Raw genomic sequence first — 20,776 nt, forward strand, 5'->3', positions numbered from 1 at the left:
ACAGTTGACAGTATAAATAATGTAGATAAAAAAATAATTTATATACTACTTATAATAAAGATTAATATATATTGTTTATATTTTTATTACAGGTTATAAATAGTTTAAACGGTCGAGAATCAACTTTACCACCAGTGGGTTGCAGTGGACTTGCAACTATGAAGAAAACTTCTACTTCAACAAAAACTAGTGCTTCCAAGTCGGCCGTTTTAGTATTATCGATTAAGGATTTTTTGGCGTTGCATACACAGAAAATTAATAGTAAAATATTTTCATTATACTTTTTATTGTTAGCGTTTTAGTTAATAATTAAGAGAAATATTTTTTATCCTTCAGGTACTCCTGTTTGTCTTCCCTACGGTTTAAAATCGTTACCCCAACAATGTCTTCCGGCCCTTGAGAATTATTCAAAATTAATTTTGTGGTTTTTTGGAAACGATGCCAATAATTGGGACACGTCCAGGAATTTTGCAAAAAAATTGAGCGAAAAACGTTGTTTATTTATAAGGTAAGGAAAAAGGACTCTACTGACGAGCAAACAGGAAAATATTTCATATAAAAGGACTCTACTGACGAGCAAACTGGGATTTATTAGAAATTATTCATAAAAAAGGACTCTACTGACGAGCAAACTTTAAATTATTTTATAGCAAAAGAACTCTACTGACGAGCAAATTAGATTTGTTTATAGCTAAGGGACTCTACTGGTGAACAAACTAAATTTTTTTATAATAGCAAAGGGACTCTACTGACGAGCAAATTAGATTTTGTTTATAGCTACGGGACTCTACTGACGAAAACCTAGAATTTTTTTGTAATAATAAAGAGACTCTACTGACGAGCAAATTAGTCAATTTAGTCAATAAAAAAGTCAATTAGTCAATTAGGTAATAAAAAAGAATTCTACTGACGAATAAACTAGAATTTTTTTATATAATAAAAAAGGGAAGGGACTCTACTGACAAGCGAACCTTAAATTATTTTACAGCTAAGGGACTTTACTGGCGAACAAACTAAAAAAATTTTTAATAGCAAGGGACTTTACTGATGAGCGAATCAGAATATTTTTATTAAAAGGACTCTACTGACAAATAAACTAGAATTTTTTTTAAAAGGGAGGGGACTCTACTGACTTACAAATTAATATTTTTAACTAATATTTATACAAAAAGGGACTCTACTGACAAGCAAACCTTAAATTATTTTATAGCTAAGGGACTCTACTGGCAAACAAACTAAAATTTTTTTATTAGCAAAAGGACTCTACTGGCGAACAAACTAAAAAAACTTTTAATAGCAAAGGAACTCTACTGACGAGCAAATCAGATTTTTCATTAAAAAGGACTTTACTGACAGGCAAACTGTTACTTCTTTAAAAATGATATATAAAAAAGGACTCTACTGACGAGCAAACTGATATTTCTTACAAATTATATATAAAAAAGGACTCTACTGACGAACAAAATGTTATTTCTTACAAATTATATATAAAAAAGGACTCTACTGACGAGCAAAGTGATATTTCTTGAAAATCATATATAAAAAAGGACTCTACTGACTAGCAAACTGAATTTCATAAAATATATTAGTAAGAAAATTCTACTCTACTTAAACTTATTATAAATTATTTGTATAAAACGAACTCTACTGACGAGCAAATTGTAGATTTCCTAAAAATCTAGTAAAATTTTTAATCACTTTGCAAAAAAACTCTACAACAGGTTATAAAGTATATCATGCGAAAAACTTTATACTAAAACAAGAAAATGACTTTTTTAACAACTAAACAGACTTTTATCTTTATTTACAAATCGAGTTTATATTACATTTATTTTAAAACTGTTTCAACACAGTTAAGTTAATGTTACGTTTATGTTACGTGTCTGTTACGTTCACGTTACCTTTATATTACGTTCTTGTTACTTAACTCACATAACCATAGGTATATCAAGTACATATTTAAAAAATGTTACAAGAAATTATCTAATTGAATTGTATGTAATTATAAAATATAGTTAGTATAATTTATTAGTATTAAATAATTATATTTATTATTTATATATAAATTTTCATATTTTTAGGCCTACAGAAAATCAACAAAGACCCTACCAAGCGATAAGTACAAAACAAGATCTAAAACAGATTATCAAATGCCCAAACGATTTGGCATAAGGCTATCACAAGTTTTAGTGCTTTGCGAGAAGATGTTCTGTTGGAATTGCAAAATATAGAAAAGGTATGGAAATTTAAACAATCGCATAATTTACAAATACTTGTAATATAGATAATTTGATAATTGATATTGGTATAAAGATATAATATTACAATTAATGATAAAAACACAAATATTATACCATAAATTCAAATTCAAATGTTAACGGTCGCGAAAGAGTTGACAGTACCAACCCGCGGCTAACTTCATTGTGTCGGGTACATTGTTCGTAATTAAATGCAGTAATTTCAAAACATTTTATATACAAATTATAATAAGTTGTTTTGCTGCATTCAATATGTAATTAGTTTTATCTTTATTTAATTATAACTTTAATTTAAATAAAACAATGTATGTGCAAATAGTTCTTACGGTTCTTACAACAAATTACTGCATAAATATATATATATATATATATATATATATATATATATATGAAGTTGTCGCATACGGTGTTGACAGTTCCCAACGAGCGCGCGAAATTTAAAATAGACATTTCAATATAAACAGTTTTGTTTAAATTTAATTAACAACTTTTTTGATATTAAAACTAACTTTAGGCGAAGTGAAGATTATTGGATTGTATACAAAACTGGTTTGTGATTATCTTAAAATAAATGAAAGATAATAAACTAATAAATAAGGACAGAGTACGAACATAATATGAAAGGAAACAGGACAGAGTACGAACTTATATTAATCATAATATATTAGTCGTGAATTTTGAATTACACATTTTAATTTAAACAGTTTTGATCATTTATATTTGTAATTTGAATTTACTTTATCTATTAATTAGTTGTTATCATTATTAAATCATTAAAGGTATGGGAATTTAAATAATTGCATTATTGTGTATTATGTGTACAACTTTGCTTCCGCCGTTTTCCAAGGGAAATTCTTTACAATAACGTCGGAAGCAAAGTTGTACATGTAATGCATTTTTAAATACATTTTAAAGTATACCGAGTTGTTGTAGGTCATCATAATGTTAGACAATATTGTAAATTGTTTAATTTTCAACAAATTTGCCGAAGACATCGTTCATATTAAACAAATGGTTTAGAAGTTATGGCATGTATGATACATCAGTGCTTTAAATTTCACACAACTTTGCTTCCGCCGTTTTCGATACGAATTCTTCACAATAACGGCGGATGCAAAGTTGTACACGTGATATGTTTTCAAATGCTATTTTAAAGTATGCCGAGCTGTTGTACGGCTTCATAATGTCAGACAACATTGCAAATTATTTAATTTCGAACACAATTTGCCGAATGCTTCGTTCACATCAAACGAATGGTTTAGAAGTTACAAGCATTGAAACAAAAATTTTCACCAAGTATACTATATTCCAAATCAAGATATCAATGCACACTGTATGAAAAAAATCTGTGACATATCGTAGTTTGTATGGAAACTAGTATACTTTACACTCGAATCATTTGTTTGGTTTCAATTGCAATTTTAAAGTATACCGAGTTGTTTTAGGGCATTGTGACATTAGACAATATTGTAGATTGTTTAATTTTGAACAAATTTGCCGAATATTTCATTGAATTGGATGAACTGTTCAAAAGTTGCAAGAGTATAAGCTATATTTCGTACTGCCGGTCAAAATATGAGTTAAAAAGTTTGACTTCAAATTTTTATACTCATATTTTATTTATGTAAGGCTAAAAATTAACAAAACATCCGTAGTTTATGTATACATATATTTTTTCAAATGAATTTTAATCATAAACTTGCCTTGGGAACAGTGAGTCATTTTTTTAATCTACAAGATCTATATTTTATTTTGCTCGTCAGTAGAGTCCTTTTTTATAATGATTATTTATGCTCGTCAGTGAGTCTTTTTTTAATCTGTATTTTATTTGCTGTCAGTAGAGTTCTTATATTGTTTATTTAGTTTAATGGAGCTCTTTTTATAATGATTTATTATTTTACTGTCAGTAGAGTCCTTTTTTAATCTAATACATTGATATTAAACGTTGTTCGTCAGTAGATTCCTTTTTCATCTTGATTAATATAATTTGCTCGTCAGTAGAGTCCCTTTTTTAATCAGATATTTTAATTTGCTTGACAGTAGAGTCTCCTAATTAATTGCTCGTCAGAAAAGTCTCTTTCTTTAATCTGTTAAATTTTATTTTTTTAGATATATTTAGTTCCTTTGTCAGTAAAATTTGTAGCTTCTTATATTATTTTATTTTTGATTAGTAGAATCTTTAAAAAAAAATAATTTAATATACACATCTCTGAAATTGTACTGGATGCTAAAATATTACAGGTCTATGTTAAGTGACTCGATTATAAGTTTATTTAATTTTTATTGAATAAATCTACTACTCCACGTACCATCAAATTCATATAACTCGCCTCAAGGCAAAATGCCATTTACACCACTAAATTACACTAACATTTGTACTAAAAATATATCACTAACGCTGACCATGCACATCCGAGCCTAAGTAAAAATGTATGAGAAAGCGTAGTGTTAGGTTCGGACGACATGGGAAGCATATAAGTTAAATCTTAATTTTTGCCAAAAAGTAACTTCAACTGTCTTGTTATTAATTCATTATCTATTATAAGGTAGCTGGTGTCAAATGGAAACGTTATCCTGTCTTGAATCGAATATTAAAGGACACAGACGAGGTGAGCTGACAGTTTTTAACAGGACCTACGGGCAGTGGAAAGACTACATTTATGAGCGAATATTCTTTGGACTTGGCGATGCAAGGGGTAAATAATAATATATAGTTGCATATTGTTAGAAAGCCAATAAAATTATCTACAAATCTGTATATAACACTTTACTACGTTTCAAACATAATTATTCACAAAATAGAAAATTATAGATAATTATAAAACCCAAACTTCATATTGTAAATTCAAATTCAAATGTTAACGGTCGGAAAAGTGTTGACAGTACCGAACCGCGTACAACTTCATGCTTTTGGGTACATTGTTCAAAATTAAATGCAGTAATTTTAAAACATTTTATATACAAATTAGTATATGAAATAGTTTCATAGTTTGTACGTTTATTTTATTATAAATAATCAAAATATAATATTAGTATTATATATTGTTAATAATAAATTTTTTTATATTTTTTTAGGTTAGTACCCTATGGGGTAGTTTTGAGATCCAGAATGCAAGATTGGCTCGAGCGATGCTGCAGCAGTTTAGTGGGATTAAATTAGATGATAATCTGCAGGAGTTCGATTATTGGGCTGATAAATTTGAGGAGTTGCCGATTTATTTTATGATGTTTCATGGGCAGCAGAGTATTAAAGTCGTTATGGATGTAAGTAGATTTTTTTTTAGAATACTTTGTGAGATTTGATTTTTTCAAGCATTTAAGGTAAAAATTTTGGTGTAGAACAATTCTTTTCCTGATAACATTCTTAGACACTTTGCTATGTTTCTAAACTACTTCAAATAATTTTAGACCATTTTGAACATTTTTTATTAACGCAACATTTTGCAAGTCGAATGAGAAGTATAATTTTAATAATAACAACTGGTATTAAAATCAATTTAAACCTTTTTTTACAATTATGACATAACTGAGTTCAATATTTACATTTATTACATATAAATATTAAAGTTTGAAGATTTTTTTAAATTAATTTTGTTAAAAAAGTTATTAAAGGTTATATACAGATTTGTAGATAATTTTATTACCTTTCTAACGATAAATAATAATATATATGTGTTGGAACAAATTCTAGCATTATAACCGTCATTAGAAAAAAAATGTAACCACTGACTACAGTTTCAACTTTACAAACTTCTCTTGCTAAATTTTGTTCGAAAAGTTTTTAAACGTATTTACAGATTTGTAGATAATTCTATTATCTTTCTAACAATATATAACACTATGCTATATTTTAATTTTTATGATAAAATAAACATGCAGCAAATGAAACTAATTACATATTGAATGCAGTAAAACAACTTATTATAATTTGTATATAAAATGTTTTGAAATTACTGCATTTAATTACGAACAATGTACCCGACACAATGAAGTTAGCCGCGGGTTGGTACTGTCAACTCTTTTTGGCAGTTGAAGTTTGAATTTGAATTTACAATATAATATTTGTGTTCCTAGGTGAATTTATTAATTAGTTTGCTTGTCAGTGCTGTTTTTTTCTTATTTTCTTTACAGTTAGTTCGTTTGTCAGTAGAGTTCCTTGTTTTTTGTTATTTTTTTTAATTTTATTATAGCCTTTATTATTTTTTATTCACTTGATTTAGATATCCTTTTCCTTTATTTAATGTTGCTGGTCATAAACCTTGTAACTCCAGTAATAATTTATTTTTGTTTGCTAGTTAGTAGAATTATTTCAGTTTATTAATATTTTTAATGAATTAATTTGCTCGTTAGTAGAGTTCCTTCTCTCACAAAATGCCCGAATAAAGCCGATCCTTTTATATCTCTCATCTTCAAATCTCTTTTTGCTATGTCAGTTGTGTTATTTCTTTTCTTTCTTCTTTTTTCTAGTTAATTTAGTTGACTCGTTAGTCGAGTTCCATTTTTTAATAATTTAGTTTGATCGTCAGTAGAGTCCTTGTCTTATTCCTAATATTTAGTTTATACATTGATCATAATCTATTTTTTATTATAAACTAAAATAATTTATTTACAGTTCTTGTCAGTAAAGTTCTTTTTCTTCTATTCAGCTTATTTCACTTTGTTTTGATGATTTTTTTGCTGATTGTGAGTTCTTTTTTCCTCCAGTTATAATTTTGCTCGTCATTAGGGTTCCTTTTGTTTTTTTTTTAGCTTGCTTGTTGGTAAAATTCATTTTTTATTTGGTTTCATTTTGCTCATCAGTAGATTTTTTTTACTTTTTCTTTCTTATTTTGTCTGCCAGTAAAGTTCATTTTCCTTTTTTTTTGTCTTAATTTATATGTCTATAGATTTTTTTCCCCTTTTTTCATAATTTGTATGTCAGTAGAGTTTCTTTTTAATTTGTATGTTAGTAGAGTTTTTTTTTTATATCTTCCAAATCAAGTTGTAATATTGCTCGTCGGTAGAGTCTCTTTTTATTTGCCAAGACAGTTGAGATATTTTATTAGTCGAGTCAGTTAAGATTTTTTTTTGTTTCGTGTCAGTAGAGTCCCTTATTTCTTGTTTCTAGACTTAAATTTAGTTTTCTCGTCAGTAGAGTCCTTTTTTTATTTGTTTCATATCGTAACTCAGTTTGTTCGTCAGTAGAGTCCTTTTTTACTCCATGTTGCTTTACCAATGAGCAAAATATTCAACAAGTTAACAAGGAACTCTTCTGATCAATTTATTCTATTCAATTAATATACATTCTTAACTATTATTTACATATCTAAAGGCACTTCATACAATTTGTCTTAGAGCAAAATACCACCTACACCTAGTTTAGTTCATAATAAACCTAATTAAATACATTTGTTATAAAAAATATACTAACGCTTACCATGCATACCTAAGCCTAAGCAAAAACATATGAAAAACCTTGGTGTTAGGTCTGGACAAAATGGCAAAATTTTCATTCAAAATCGATTAAAACTTAAAAAAAGAGAGATAGAAGATAAGAAAGAGACTTTATTGACCACCAAAGAAAAAAATGAAATCTACAGACGAGAAAATTGAACTTCTTATTTTCAAAAATAATTTATAGAAAAGGAACTCTGCTGACGAGCAAACTAAGATACCAAAAAATGGACATCTAAACTAAATTTTGAGATAAAAAATTAAAAAGGGACTTTACTGACGAGCAGACTTTAATTTTCATCTAGAAGATTAAAAAAGGACTCTACTGACGAGCAAACTTTAATTTTCATCTAGAAGATTAAAAAAGGACTCTAATGACGAGCAAATTTCAATTTTCATCTGGGAAATTATAAAAAGGGACTACTGTCGAGAAAACAAAATAGAAAATTTGAAGTATATAAAAAAGAGACTCTATTGATTAGCAAATTTTAATTTTGAGCTGAAATATAAAAAAAGACTCTACTGACGAGCAAGCATAAATTGCAAACTAAACGATAATAAAGGGACTCTACTGACGAGCAAATCAAATTAAAAAGTAAAATTGTATTATTTATGTTTGCTCATCAGTAGAGTTCTTTTATCTTCTTACTCAATATTTAGTTTGCTCGTCAGTTGAGTCCCTTTTTTATCTTCTAGTTTATTTAAAATTTAATTTCCTCTTAGAGTTTCTTTCCTTATATTTTAGTTCGAAATTATATTTGCTTGTTAGTAGAGTCCCTTTTCACCTTCATTTTATTCCTCTTAGAGTACTCTATTTAATTCAAAACACAATTAACATAATTAATATTGTCTAATAAAATTAGACATAAATTGTCTAAAGAGAAAATAAAATTGCACAGTGTGAAACATACTTTATGGTAAAGTCAATGCCACACTTGCAATTTTATATTTGGGAGCAAAAACAACTTCTATATGGGGATGCACACATGTGGTAGCGTCTTTAGGGTATAAAGCTGTTTTCACACTTGGGATTTTAAATAAAAATCGGATTTAAAACTTGAAATAAAATGTGAAAGTTTTATAAATTATTAGGAAAGTGTTATGCAACTTGTCTTAAGTTAAAATTTATCTTAAACGTGGTTAAATAATCAAATATGTAATGAAAAAAATAGAAATAAGAAAACGTAAGAAGTATTCTAGATAAAAATCTTGTTTGCTCGTCACTTGAGTACCTTTTATAAATATTCTAGATAACAATCGAGTTTGCTCGATAGTAGAGTTCCTTTTTTCACTTTATTTTAGTTTGTTCGTCAGTAGAGTTCTTTTTTAATGGAGTTTTTTTTAGTTTTTTTAGATTTTTTTTTCAGAGACTTTCTTAATTCGTATATCAGTACAGTTCTTTTTTACATTTTTATTGTTAAGTTTTCACCAGTAGAGTTCTTTTATCACTTTCATCTTAATTTGCTCGTCAGCAGAATATTTTTTGTCTAATGAAAATCTACTAAAATAAGTTCTAATTTACTTGTCAGTAGAGTTACTTTTCTCTTTTATCTCTGTTTGTTTGTAAGTAGAGTCTCTTCTTTATTAGTTAAATCTATACATAATTTATTATTCAGTAGAGTCCCTTTTATATCTTTATTACAACTAAGTTTGTTCGTTAGTAGAGTTCCTTAGTTTTACTTTGTTTTAGTTTGCTCGTCAGTAGAGTTCTTTTTTTTACTTTGTGTCAGTTTGCTCGTGAGTACAGTTTTTTTTTTACTTTTATTTAGTAGAGTCAGTAGAGTTTTTTTATTTTTTTCCTAATCTCTTATGATTATTTTTTGTCTAATAATTAACTACTAAAATAATTTCTAATTTGCTTATCAGTACAGTTTCTTTTTATCTTCAACATGAAAACTAAGTTTGTTTGTCATTATTTTTTTCTAATATATCACATTACATTTTTGCTTGTCAGTAGAGTCCTTTATCTATCAGGTAGTTTTATATTACAATTTTATTTATTCGTTAGTACAGTCCTTTTTCTTTTCGTATCGATTTACATTTAATTGCCTTTAATTGTTTCAATTTTTTTCCATCACGAAAGTCTATATTTAATTTGCTCGTTAGTAGAGTCCCTTGTTTATATTCGAGATTGAAATTAAGTTTGCACGTCAGTAGAGTCCTTTTTTACTTCATGTTGCTCTACCAATGATCAAACTAAACAAAAAAAGTCAAAAGGGATTCTACTGACGAGCAAAAAATGTACCAAGGTAATATGGGACTCTACTGACGAGCAAAATAAATAATTTAATATAAAAGATAAGAAAAGGGACTCTACTGACAAACAAATTAAATTGCCAGAAAAAAGAAACTACTGATTTTTTAAAATGGAACTGTACTGACGAGCATACCTCAATTTCGACCTAGAAGATGTAAAAAAAAGATGTAATTTTAATGTACAAAATAAGAAAAGAGACTCTACTGACGAGCAAACTTTAATTTTTATCTAGAAGTTTAAAAAAAGGACTCTACTGACGAGCAAACTTAATTTTAATCTAGAAGTTTAAAAAAGGATTCTACTGACCAGCAAACTTAAATTTATCTAGAAGTTTAAAAAAAGGACTCTACTGACGAGCAAACTTAAATTTTTTATCTAGAAGTTCAAAAAAGGGACTCTACTGACGAGCAAATTTGAATTTTTATCCAGTATGATTAAAAAAAGGACTCTTCTAACTTTAATTTTTATCTAGAAGATTAAAAAAAGGACTCTACTGACAAGCAAACTTTAATATAGAAAATAAGAAAAAGGACTCTACTGACGAGCAAACTAAATTTTGAGCTAAAGTATTAAAAAGGGACTCTACTAACGAGCAAAATGAATATTTTAATATAGAAGATTAAAAAAGGGACTCTACTGACAAGCAAACTTACATTGCAAATTAAAATATAAAAAGGGACTCTACTGACGAGCAAACTAGCTTTTTATCTAGAATATTAAATAAAGGGACTCTACTGACGAGCAAATTTGAATTTTATCTAGAATATTGGAAAGAAGGACTCTACTGGAATGAATCGAAATTTTTTAGATATCGTGTTTGCTGTTTGTCTTTTAGTTTGCAATTCAAGTATGCATTGTATTGACGTAAATTGTAAATATTGAATTTAAATAAAGTATCTATCTATCTATATATATGTATTAGGGTGGTTCTTAATATGGACATTTTTGGGAAATTTTTTGATCCCAAGGGCTCAAACGCTTCTAAATTAATAAAAGAAAATTCTCGGAAAGTTTCAGCTCTTAATATTAACGTTTAGATAGTCCGCCATTCAATTGAAAGTTCCGTATATTCATTATTATCATTGCGCTCTATCTAAAAATTAATATTAAGAACTAAAACTTTTAGAGAATTTTTTTTTAAATTTGGCATCCTTTGAGCCTTGGGAGCAAGAAAATTCCCAAAAATGTCCATATTAAGGACCACCCTAATATAATATATCTTTATTTTAGGCAGTAGAGCACGCCCAATACGTCCACGACATCTCCCACGTCATCATAGACAACGTCCAGTTCATGATGGGAATATCGTTCGACGACCGCGGTGGCGCCGCCAACGACAAGTTCCACAGACAGGACTCGATCATAGCTCACTTCAGACAGTTCGCGACAAGGAAGAACTGTCATGTCACTTTGGTCATACATCCGAGGAAGGAGAGGGACAGCGAGGATCTGAATGTGCATTCTATATTTGGAAGTGCTAAGGCTACGCAGGAGGCTGATAATGTGTTGATTGTGCAGGATAAGAGGTTGAGTTCTGTTAGGGGAAAGAAGTATTTGCAGGTAATAAAGGATTTATGGTTTAATAAAGGGATTGTACTGACGAGCAAACTCGATTTTTATCTAGAACATTAAAAAACACAGAGTTTTTCCTTATTTTTTATATTCAAATTGTAAGTTTGCTCGTCAGTAGATTCCTGTTTTAAAAGTCCCCTTTTTTAATATTCTAGATCGAAATTGCAATACAAGTTTGCTCGTAGATCGTCAGTAGAGTCCTTTTCTACCATATTCTTTCACAAGACGGTTTTTATTTTTATTATCCGTAAAGAAATAGAAATCTTCTGCATTTCTATTTTGTTTGCTCGTCAGTAGAGTTCATTCTACATTATTCTACATCGAAATTGAAGTTTGATCGTCAGTAGAGTCTTTTTTTAATTTTTTATCTCAAAATTTAGTTTGCTCGTCAGTATAGTCCTTTTTTCTGGTAACTTAGTTTGCTCGTCTTTTTTCTACCAATCTCTTCTAAAAATAAGAAGTTTAATTTGCTCATCAGTAGAATTTTTTTTTATCTTTTAGAACAAAATTCATTTCGCTCGTCAGTAGAGTTCTTTTTTCATTTTCTAGATTAAAATTAAAGTTTGCTCATTAGTAGAGCTCTTTCTAGTTATTTTTCTTTGCTCGTCAGTAGAGTCCCTTTTCTTATTTTCTACGTTAAAATATTTATTTTGCTTGTCAGTAGAGTCCTTTTTCATATTTTAGCTCCTAATCAAAATTTGATCGTCAGTAGAGTCCTTTTCTCGTTTTTATTTTTTGTTAGTTTGATGATTGACAATGTTTAAATTTTTTAACTTCCCAATTGATGATTGATGGTTTAATAAAGGGACTCTACTGACGAGCAAACTTTAATTTTTATCTAGAATATTGTAAAAAAGGGACTCTACTGACGAGCAAACTGAAGCAGAGTTTTTGACATTGAAATTTCTAAACTTAATTTAAGAATATTTTTATAATATCGATTTTGTTTTATATTATTTTTTACACTTAACTAATAATACAATATTAATTTCTAAACTAATATTGGTTGTTAGTAGAGTCCCTTAAATAGATATTTTTAAGAAATTTAGTTTTCTTGTCAGTAGAGTCATTTTTTTGTTATTTTCTTTGTCAGTAGAGTTTTGTTTTGTATTTTGGCTCAAAATTAAAGTTGTTTGTCAGTAGAGTCCCTTTTCTTATTTTTCTACATATTTTTTTTTTATTTTGCTTGTTAGTAGAGTCCTTTTTTCATCCTACAGTCTAAAATTGAATTTTGGTTTAGAAAATTGAAAAAAAAGAGACTCTACTGACGAGCAAACATGATTTCAAAGGAATTTTTTGAGATCAACTTAATTTAAAAAACAAACTGAGAAAAAAGAACTCTACTGACAAGCAGAATGAAAGATTGAAGAAATTTAAAATGGAACTCTACTGACGAGCATACTTTAATTTCGATCTAGAAGGGACTCTACTGATGAGCAAATTTGAATTTTGTATTAGAACATGAAAAAGAGACTCTACTGACGAGCGAACTTTCTTGGGCTTAAATATAAAACAGAACTCTACTGACAAGCAAACTTTAATTTTGAGCTAGAATATTAAATAAAGGGAACTGTACTGACAAGTAAACTCGATTTTTATTTAGAATATTAAATAAAGGGACTCTACTGACGATCAAACTTTAATTTCGAGATACTATACTGACAAGCAAATTTTAATTTAAGGCTAAAATATAAAAAAGGACTCTACTGACAAGCAAAATGAATATTTTAATATAAAAGATAAGAAAAGAAACTCTACTGACAAGCAAAATAAATATTTTAATATAAAAGATAAGAAAAGGGACTCTACTGACAAGCAAAATAAATATTTTAATATAAAAAATAAGAAAAGGGACTATACTAACGATCGAATTAAATTGTTTGTCAATAGAGTCTTCTTTATCTTAAATTTGCTCGTCAGTAGAGTCCATTGTTTATCTTCAACATCAAAATTGCTTTTAAATAGAAAACTTAATTTGCTAGTCAGTACAATCTCTTTTTAACATTAAGTTTCCTTGTTAGTAGAATCCCTTTTTGGTAATTCTTTGGTAAACGACGAAAAAGGACTCTACTGACGATCTAGAATATTAAAAAAGGGATTTTTATCTAGAATATTGGAAAAAAGGGACTCTACTGACGAGCAAATTTGAATTTTAATATAGAAAACGAGAAAAGGAACTCTACTGACAATAAACTTTAATTTTGAATCCACTGACTCTACTGACGAGCAAAGAAAAATAAAAACAAAACCCTACTGACGAGCAAAATAAATAATTTAATATAAAAAATAAGAAAAGAGACTCTACTGACAAATTAATTAAATTACCAGAAAAAAGAAACTCTACAGAAAGCAAAGCAGAGAATTTGTTTGATCATGAAACTTAAAAGTCAGTCATTAGAATTTTTTCCTTAAAAATTGAATGTGAATTTAGTTTGTTCGTCAGTAGAGTTCCTTTTTAACGTTTTAACCCAAAAATTAAGTTTTCTCGTCAGTAGAGTCCCTTTTCTTATTTTCTACAATAAAATATTTATTTTACTTGTCAGTAGAGTCCTTTTTTAATTTTCTAAATCAAAATTAAAGTTTGCTCGTCAGTAGAGTCTTTTTTTTATCCTTTAGAACAAAATTTATTTTGGTCGTCAGTAGAGTCCTTTTTTTTGTTATTTGTCTTTACTCGTCAGTAGTGTCTCTTTTTTAAATTTGAGATCCAATTTTGCGTTGCTCGTCAGTAGAGTCCCTTTTTAAAAATTAAGTTTGCTTGTCAGTGGAGTCCCTTTTTTCTGGTAAATCACTTTGCTTGATAGCAGAGTCTATTTTTTCTGGTAATTTAGTTTGCTCGTTAGTAAAGTCCCTTTGATATTTTAGCTCAATATTTAAGTTTGCTTGTCAGTAGTGTCCTTTTTTTTATTTTATTTTGCTTATCAGTAGAATCCATTTTTATTCTCTAGTACAAAATTGAAGTTTGCTCGTCAGTAGTATCCATTTTTTAACATTTAGATCTAGATTTAATAATTTGCTCGTCAGTAAAGTTCCTTTTTTACATTATAGATTACTACAGGTAAATTATTTGTCAGTAGAGTCCTTTTTTGTTATTTTCTTTGCTCGTCAGTAGAGTTTTTTTGTTATTTTTCTTTTATCGTCAGTAGAGTTCTGTTTTATATTTCAGCTCAAAATTAAAGTTTGTTCGTTAGTAGAGTCCTTTTTTAAATAGAATTTTTTTAGAAATCATGTTTGCTCGTCAGTAGAGTCCCCCTTTTACTTAGTTTGCAATTAAGTTGTTAGTAAAGTCCCCTTTTCATGTTTTAGTACAAAATTGAAATTTGCTCGTCAGTAGAGTCCCCTTTTCTGGTAACTTAGTTTGCTCGCCAGTAGAGTCTCTTTTTTATATTTTAAATACTCTAGATTAATATTTTGTTTACTCGTCCCTATTTTTCTGACAATTTAATTTGTTCGTTATTAAGGTCCCTTTTTTTAAAAATAAGTTTGTTTATCAGTAGAGACCCTTTTTGTCTTGTATTGCAAAATTTAAGTTGTCAGTTGAGCCATTGTCTGGTCTTTTTTTGTGATTTAATTTGCTTATCAGTAGAGTTCCTTTTTATTTTCTAAGGTTATATATAATTTGCTCGTCAGTAGAGTCCTTTTTTCTATTATTTTATACTTAAAAATTTATTTTGCTCATCAGTAGTCTCATTTTTTAATATTCTTGATCAAAATTTAAGCTTGCTCAAAAGTAGGGTCTCTTTTTTCTGCAATTTAGGTTGCTCGTCAGTAGAGTTCTTTTATATAAATGATACCTAAGAAGTTCAGTTTGCTCGTCAGTAGAATTTCTTTTTTTTCTTCTAGGTCAAAATAAAAAAGAGACTCTACTAACAATTTAAGGAAATTATTTTTCTACATAACTTTTGTATTAAAACATATTGTTACGCAACCAAAAAACGATCAAACTTTTGTGTTTTACGTCTATGTTTTAAAGTATGAAGGTCGTCCTTAGAACTTTCGTATATGGATCGAGCACTGAGTGCGTCAAAAATTCTGTTTGACAGTTTTCAGTAAAGTCTAATGCTAGAAGTCGAGGCGTGTGATTCGGTCGTATATTCTGGACTTTTTTTTGAATTTATATTGCAAATATGCACAAGAGATGTAGTATACATAATTTTGATTAATTTTTTATAATTAATTAAAATTAAATTATATCACGCATATCAAATCGAACTAAGATACAATATAATGATGGTATAAATACTTTTAATTCTTGACAAGAGCCTGAAATAATATCTATTATTATTGATTACGGCTTGTTATGAATAAATAAATAAAAAATAAATAAATAATTTACAATCAGTACTTAATTTTTTTTTTTTTTAATTTTAGATTGCCAAAAACAGATACAGTGGAGATTGAGGTATAATGCCAATGGAGTTTGATAAAACCAGTTTAAGTTATGCTAGTAAAAAGAAAAGGTCTGAGGAAAAGTCTGAGAAACAAGAACAATAATAATTAATTATTATTATCGATTTAAAGGAACAAAAGTCAAAGTAATCTGTTTGTGCCATTGTAAGGATATAAACTCATTGACTGTGAAATTATTAATCTTGATTAATAGATAGTATTTAATAATTGGTAGTCTTCTAGTCTATTTTTATAAAACGTTATATATAGTTGTTGGTATGTATTATTGTTACATATATATTAATAAATAGTTGATACATTTTTTACAAAGGAAGAGTTTAGCTAAAAAATTAGATTCTATCATTTTATGTAGGACTAGATTTTCAGAAAGTATTTTTTAAAGTATTATTCTTTTAATCAATGCAATTTCTAATTTTAATTAGCACATTTTCATAACGTATTGCAAAAATATATTTTACTTAAACCCAAATATTACATTGTAAATTTAAATTCAAATCTCAACCGTTAAAACAAGAGTTGACAGTACCCATTCGCGAACAACTTCATGCTGTTGGGTACATTGTTCAAAATTAATGCAGTAATTTCAAAACAATTTATATACAAATTTTAATAAGCACCTTTTCATAACATATTCCAAAAGTATATTTTAGTTAAACACAAATATTACTTTGTAAATTCAAATTCAAATATTAACAGTCAAAACAGAGAGTTGACAGTACAGACCCGAGGACAACTTCATTGTTGTGTGGGTACATTGTTCAAATTAAATGCAGTAATTTTAAAAGATTTATATACAAATTAGTTTCATCGGTGCACGATTATTTTGATGTAAATAATAAAATATAACAATAGTATTAAATATTGTTAGAAAGCCAATTAAATTGTTTATAAATCTGCATTAACAGTTTGCTAGTGTTGGAACAAAATTATTACATATTATATATTAGAGTTCCCTTTTCTATTTGCTCGGCAGTAGAGTTTTTTTTTAAGAAAGTCCTTGCTTCTGATCCGCACAGAATGTTATTTAAATAGTAATTGTTTATTACTGTTTAAAATAACATTTATTAATTAGTAACATTTATTTAAATTTAATTGATTTTATTCTTGTTCTTTTACCCTCGGTATGTAAATTTATCAGCATTTGTATCAAAATTTAATACTTAATGTTAATGATAAAACATGTACATTATACTGTAAATTTAAATTCAAATGTCAACCGTCAAAACAAGAGTTGACAGTACCAACCCGCGGACAACTTCATTGTGTTGAGTACATTGTTCAAAATTAAATGCAGTTATTTTAAAACATTTTTATACAAATTATAATAAGTCCGGGATTGCTCAAGAATTATTTATAAGAAAAGACTCTACTGACGAGCTAACCGGGATTTCTTAGAAATTATTTGTATAAAAAATATAAGCGTTTTTTTTTTAGAAATTGCTTATATAGGAAAGGACTCTACTGACGAGCAAACTAGAAAATTTTTATAGGAAAGGACTCTACTGACGAGTACACCTAGATTACTTAGAAACTATTCATAAGAAAGGACTCTACTGAATGTCTACTGACGAACAACTAAAAAATTTGTATAGGAAAAACACTACTGACGAACAAACCGGGATTTCTTAGGAATTACTAATATAAAATGACTCTACTAACGAGCAAACTAGAAAATTGTTCACAGGAAAGGACTCTACTGACGAGTAAAACTAGATTACTTGGCAATTTTTATGAGAAAAGACTCTACTGACGAGCAAACCGGGATTTATTACAAATTATTAATATAAAATAACTCTACTAACAAGCAAACTAGACGATTGTTTCCAGAAAAGGACTCTACTGACGAGTAAATCTAGATTACTTGGGATTTTTTATGAGAAAGGACTCTACTGACGGGCAAACTAGAAAATTTTTATAGGAAAGGACTTTACTGACAAAAAAACTAGAAATTGTTTATAGGAAAAGACTCTACTGACGAGTAAATCTAGATCACTTAAAAATTATTCATGAGAAAGGACTCTACTGGCGAACAAACTAGAAATTTTTTATAGGAAAGGACTTTACTGACAAAAGAACTAGAACATTTTCATACAAAAGGACTCTACTGACGAGTAAATCTAGATTACTTGGGATTTTTTATGAGAAAGGACTCTACTGACGAGCAAACTAGAAAATGTTTATAGGGAAGGACTTTACTGACAAAAAAACTAGAAATTGTTTATAGGAAAAGACTCTACTGACGAGTAAATCTAGATTACTTAAAAATTATTCATAAGAAAGGACTCTACTGACGAGCAAACTGGAATTTATTTTATTATTTACTAGGAAAGGACTATACCGACAAGCAAATTAAAATTTTGTAGAAATTTATATTCAGAATAGCATTCCACTGAAAAGGAAATTAGTTTGATTACAAATCTGATTGAAAAACAAGAAAAAGAACCTACTGATGAGTAAACAAGAATCGGGGACTCCACTGACGAGCAAACAAGAAAAAGGGACTCTACTGACGAATAAATTTAGATTTTTTAAGAGTTTACATAGGAAAATGAAAAAGGAAGTCTGTTGAAGAGCAAACTGGACTTTTTGGTTATAAAAATGACTCTATATTTGGTTATCAGGTAATAAAATATATTGCATAAATTACATAATTCGTTCTCTATTGCTTGTGAAATTATATTGCAACAAAATTCAATCAATACATTAAAACAATATAATACAATACAATACATACATACATACATATAATACAATACAATACATAAATTGTTACAGGTAGATTCTCACCAAGTGCAATTTTGGTTAAACAATTATTGGAAAAGTTATTATGGAAAATTATGAAAATTATTATGGAATTCAGCTCTTATATCGTATTATAATATAATTATACCTATAAATAATAATAATTATATCTATAAATTAAGTTCATAATTAAACCTTCTCACAGGCCTATAATATTTTACACATTTATTTAAACTTTATAACAATGTATAAAACAAAATTTGATTCGATTTGTTCGGATTCAACTAAACTTTAAAACTTCAATCAGATTTAGTAACATTCATTAAATAGAGAATTAAACCTATTCGGAGGCCTATATTATTATTTTTATTATTATTATGACTTTAACACATTTATTTTAACTCTAACCCTGTATAAATAAAATTTGTACGTAAGAAACAATTAAAACACGTTATTCTAACTATAAATCTAGACAATATTAGAATACCATATATTCATTACAGTATGTATGATAATTGACGATAATCACACATAAACAAAATTTACAATTTCAAACCTACTTCTAAATTCAAATTTAAATCCCCCGCGCTTGACAGCACCAACTCCTCCCGCCAACTTCACTCTTATTAGCAACTATCAACCTCCTTCACACGTCACGTGTTAACTTTTTACATCGTGTGCACTTGCACAAATTAAAAACACAAAAAACATTAATAATATATGAATAAACGTGATTTATAAAAATTTAAGTAATTAAAAATGAAGCTTTTAATCTTGTTTTTAATTTCATGTACATTTCAATTAGCATTGAGTGATAATAATCTTGGAGACCAAAAAATTGCCAAGTGTACTGATAGTAACTCTAATCAGGAATAAGGGGCACACTTTGCCTTATTTTTTTAGTCTTTTGGAGTCTCTGAATTATCCTAAGGACCGAATTTCATTATGGTAAGCGATAATAAATATATGTAGTAATTTATTTGGGTTTAGTTGTTGATAAACATTTTTTTTTGTTGGAGGTTATGTTGAAGTGTCAAAACAGATAACACATAATTTGTTGTGTTTTTTGGTTAATTTAAGGTTCTGTTTGTTTAAATGATTAAATAGTATTAGTAAAAATCTATATTTTTATTGTTTGTATTATTTAATTAGTGTTAAAAGTGTTTTCAATGTTTGTTATAAGTTTGAGGTTACGTGTGGGTGTCTTGCAATATAACAAATATGTAATTTTTTAAGTTTATTTGATCTTTTAGTAGTCCAAATTAGCTTATTTATATTCCCCATGGTCTAAATTTTATCATAATTACTATATGTGGTTATCAATCAAAATTATTTGCAAATTTTATGTTTTACTTGCTGAATAAGTTTGAGGTTATGTGTAGGTGTCTTGCAAGATAAATATGTCATTTTTTTACTTAATTTTACATTATAGTTGTAAAAAATAGTTTATTTATATACTCCAAAGCCTAAATGTTACTACAATAATGATATTTGTCGTTATCAATCAAAATTAATCCCAAATTTTATGTTTTACATGCTGAATAAGTTGAGATTATGTGTAGGTGTCTTGACTGACAACAAATATGTAATTTTTAAGTTAATTGCACATTATAGTATACTATAAAATTGTTTATTTATATACTCCAAAGCCTAAATGTTACTTCAATAATGATATTTGTAGTTATCAATCGAAATTATTTGCAAAATTATGTTTTAGTTCCTGAATAAGTTTGAGGTTATGTGCAGGTGTTATGTGTAAAGAAAATGTAATTTTTAAGTGTTTTTTCTTATTGTTGATGTTTAAAATCTATGATTTTGAATGCAGAATGTTTTATATTTACGTGTTTGTTCTATTTTTGGGGTTTGTCGAAGGTTTTTTTGAGTTTGCAGGAAGGTTGGTCACTCAAAGAGTATCGAGTACTTTGTGATTTTACTTTATATATATATATATATATATATATATAGATATATATATATATTATATAATATCATTAACTATTATTATTTTTTTATTTCAGGATAAGAAGCGATAACAACATCGACCATTCCCTAGAAATAACAAAACTGTTCCTGGACAAAATTTCAGAACAATATCATTCAGTCGACT

The 20,776-nt window shown here is 27.8% G+C and overlaps 2 protein-coding genes across 2 annotated transcripts in view; one reads left to right on the top strand and one right to left on the bottom strand.

Annotated features, from left to right (window-relative positions):
* LOC113378354 (twinkle protein, mitochondrial-like) overlaps positions 1-20,776 on the bottom strand; it is a 49,052-nt gene that overhangs the window by 18,686 nt on the left and 9,590 nt on the right. The window lies entirely within an intron of this gene.
* On the top strand, positions 118-16,061 carry LOC113376600 (twinkle protein, mitochondrial-like). Its single transcript, XM_026616577.1, is given in 8 exon segments — positions 118-261; positions 337-508; positions 2,082-2,135; positions 2,137-2,236; positions 4,805-4,954; positions 5,334-5,522; positions 11,179-11,508; positions 15,889-16,061. Coding segments are annotated over 8 exon segments (1,221 nt in total). The 5' UTR covers positions 118-158; the 3' UTR covers positions 16,012-16,061.

This window comes from Ctenocephalides felis, unplaced genomic scaffold (genome assembly GCF_003426905.1).
Source record: "Ctenocephalides felis isolate EL2017-DRISC unplaced genomic scaffold, ASM342690v1 CF-g0.4_SCAFFOLD_01886, whole genome shotgun sequence".
NCBI classification, from domain to species: Eukaryota; Metazoa; Arthropoda; class Insecta; order Siphonaptera; family Pulicidae; genus Ctenocephalides; species Ctenocephalides felis.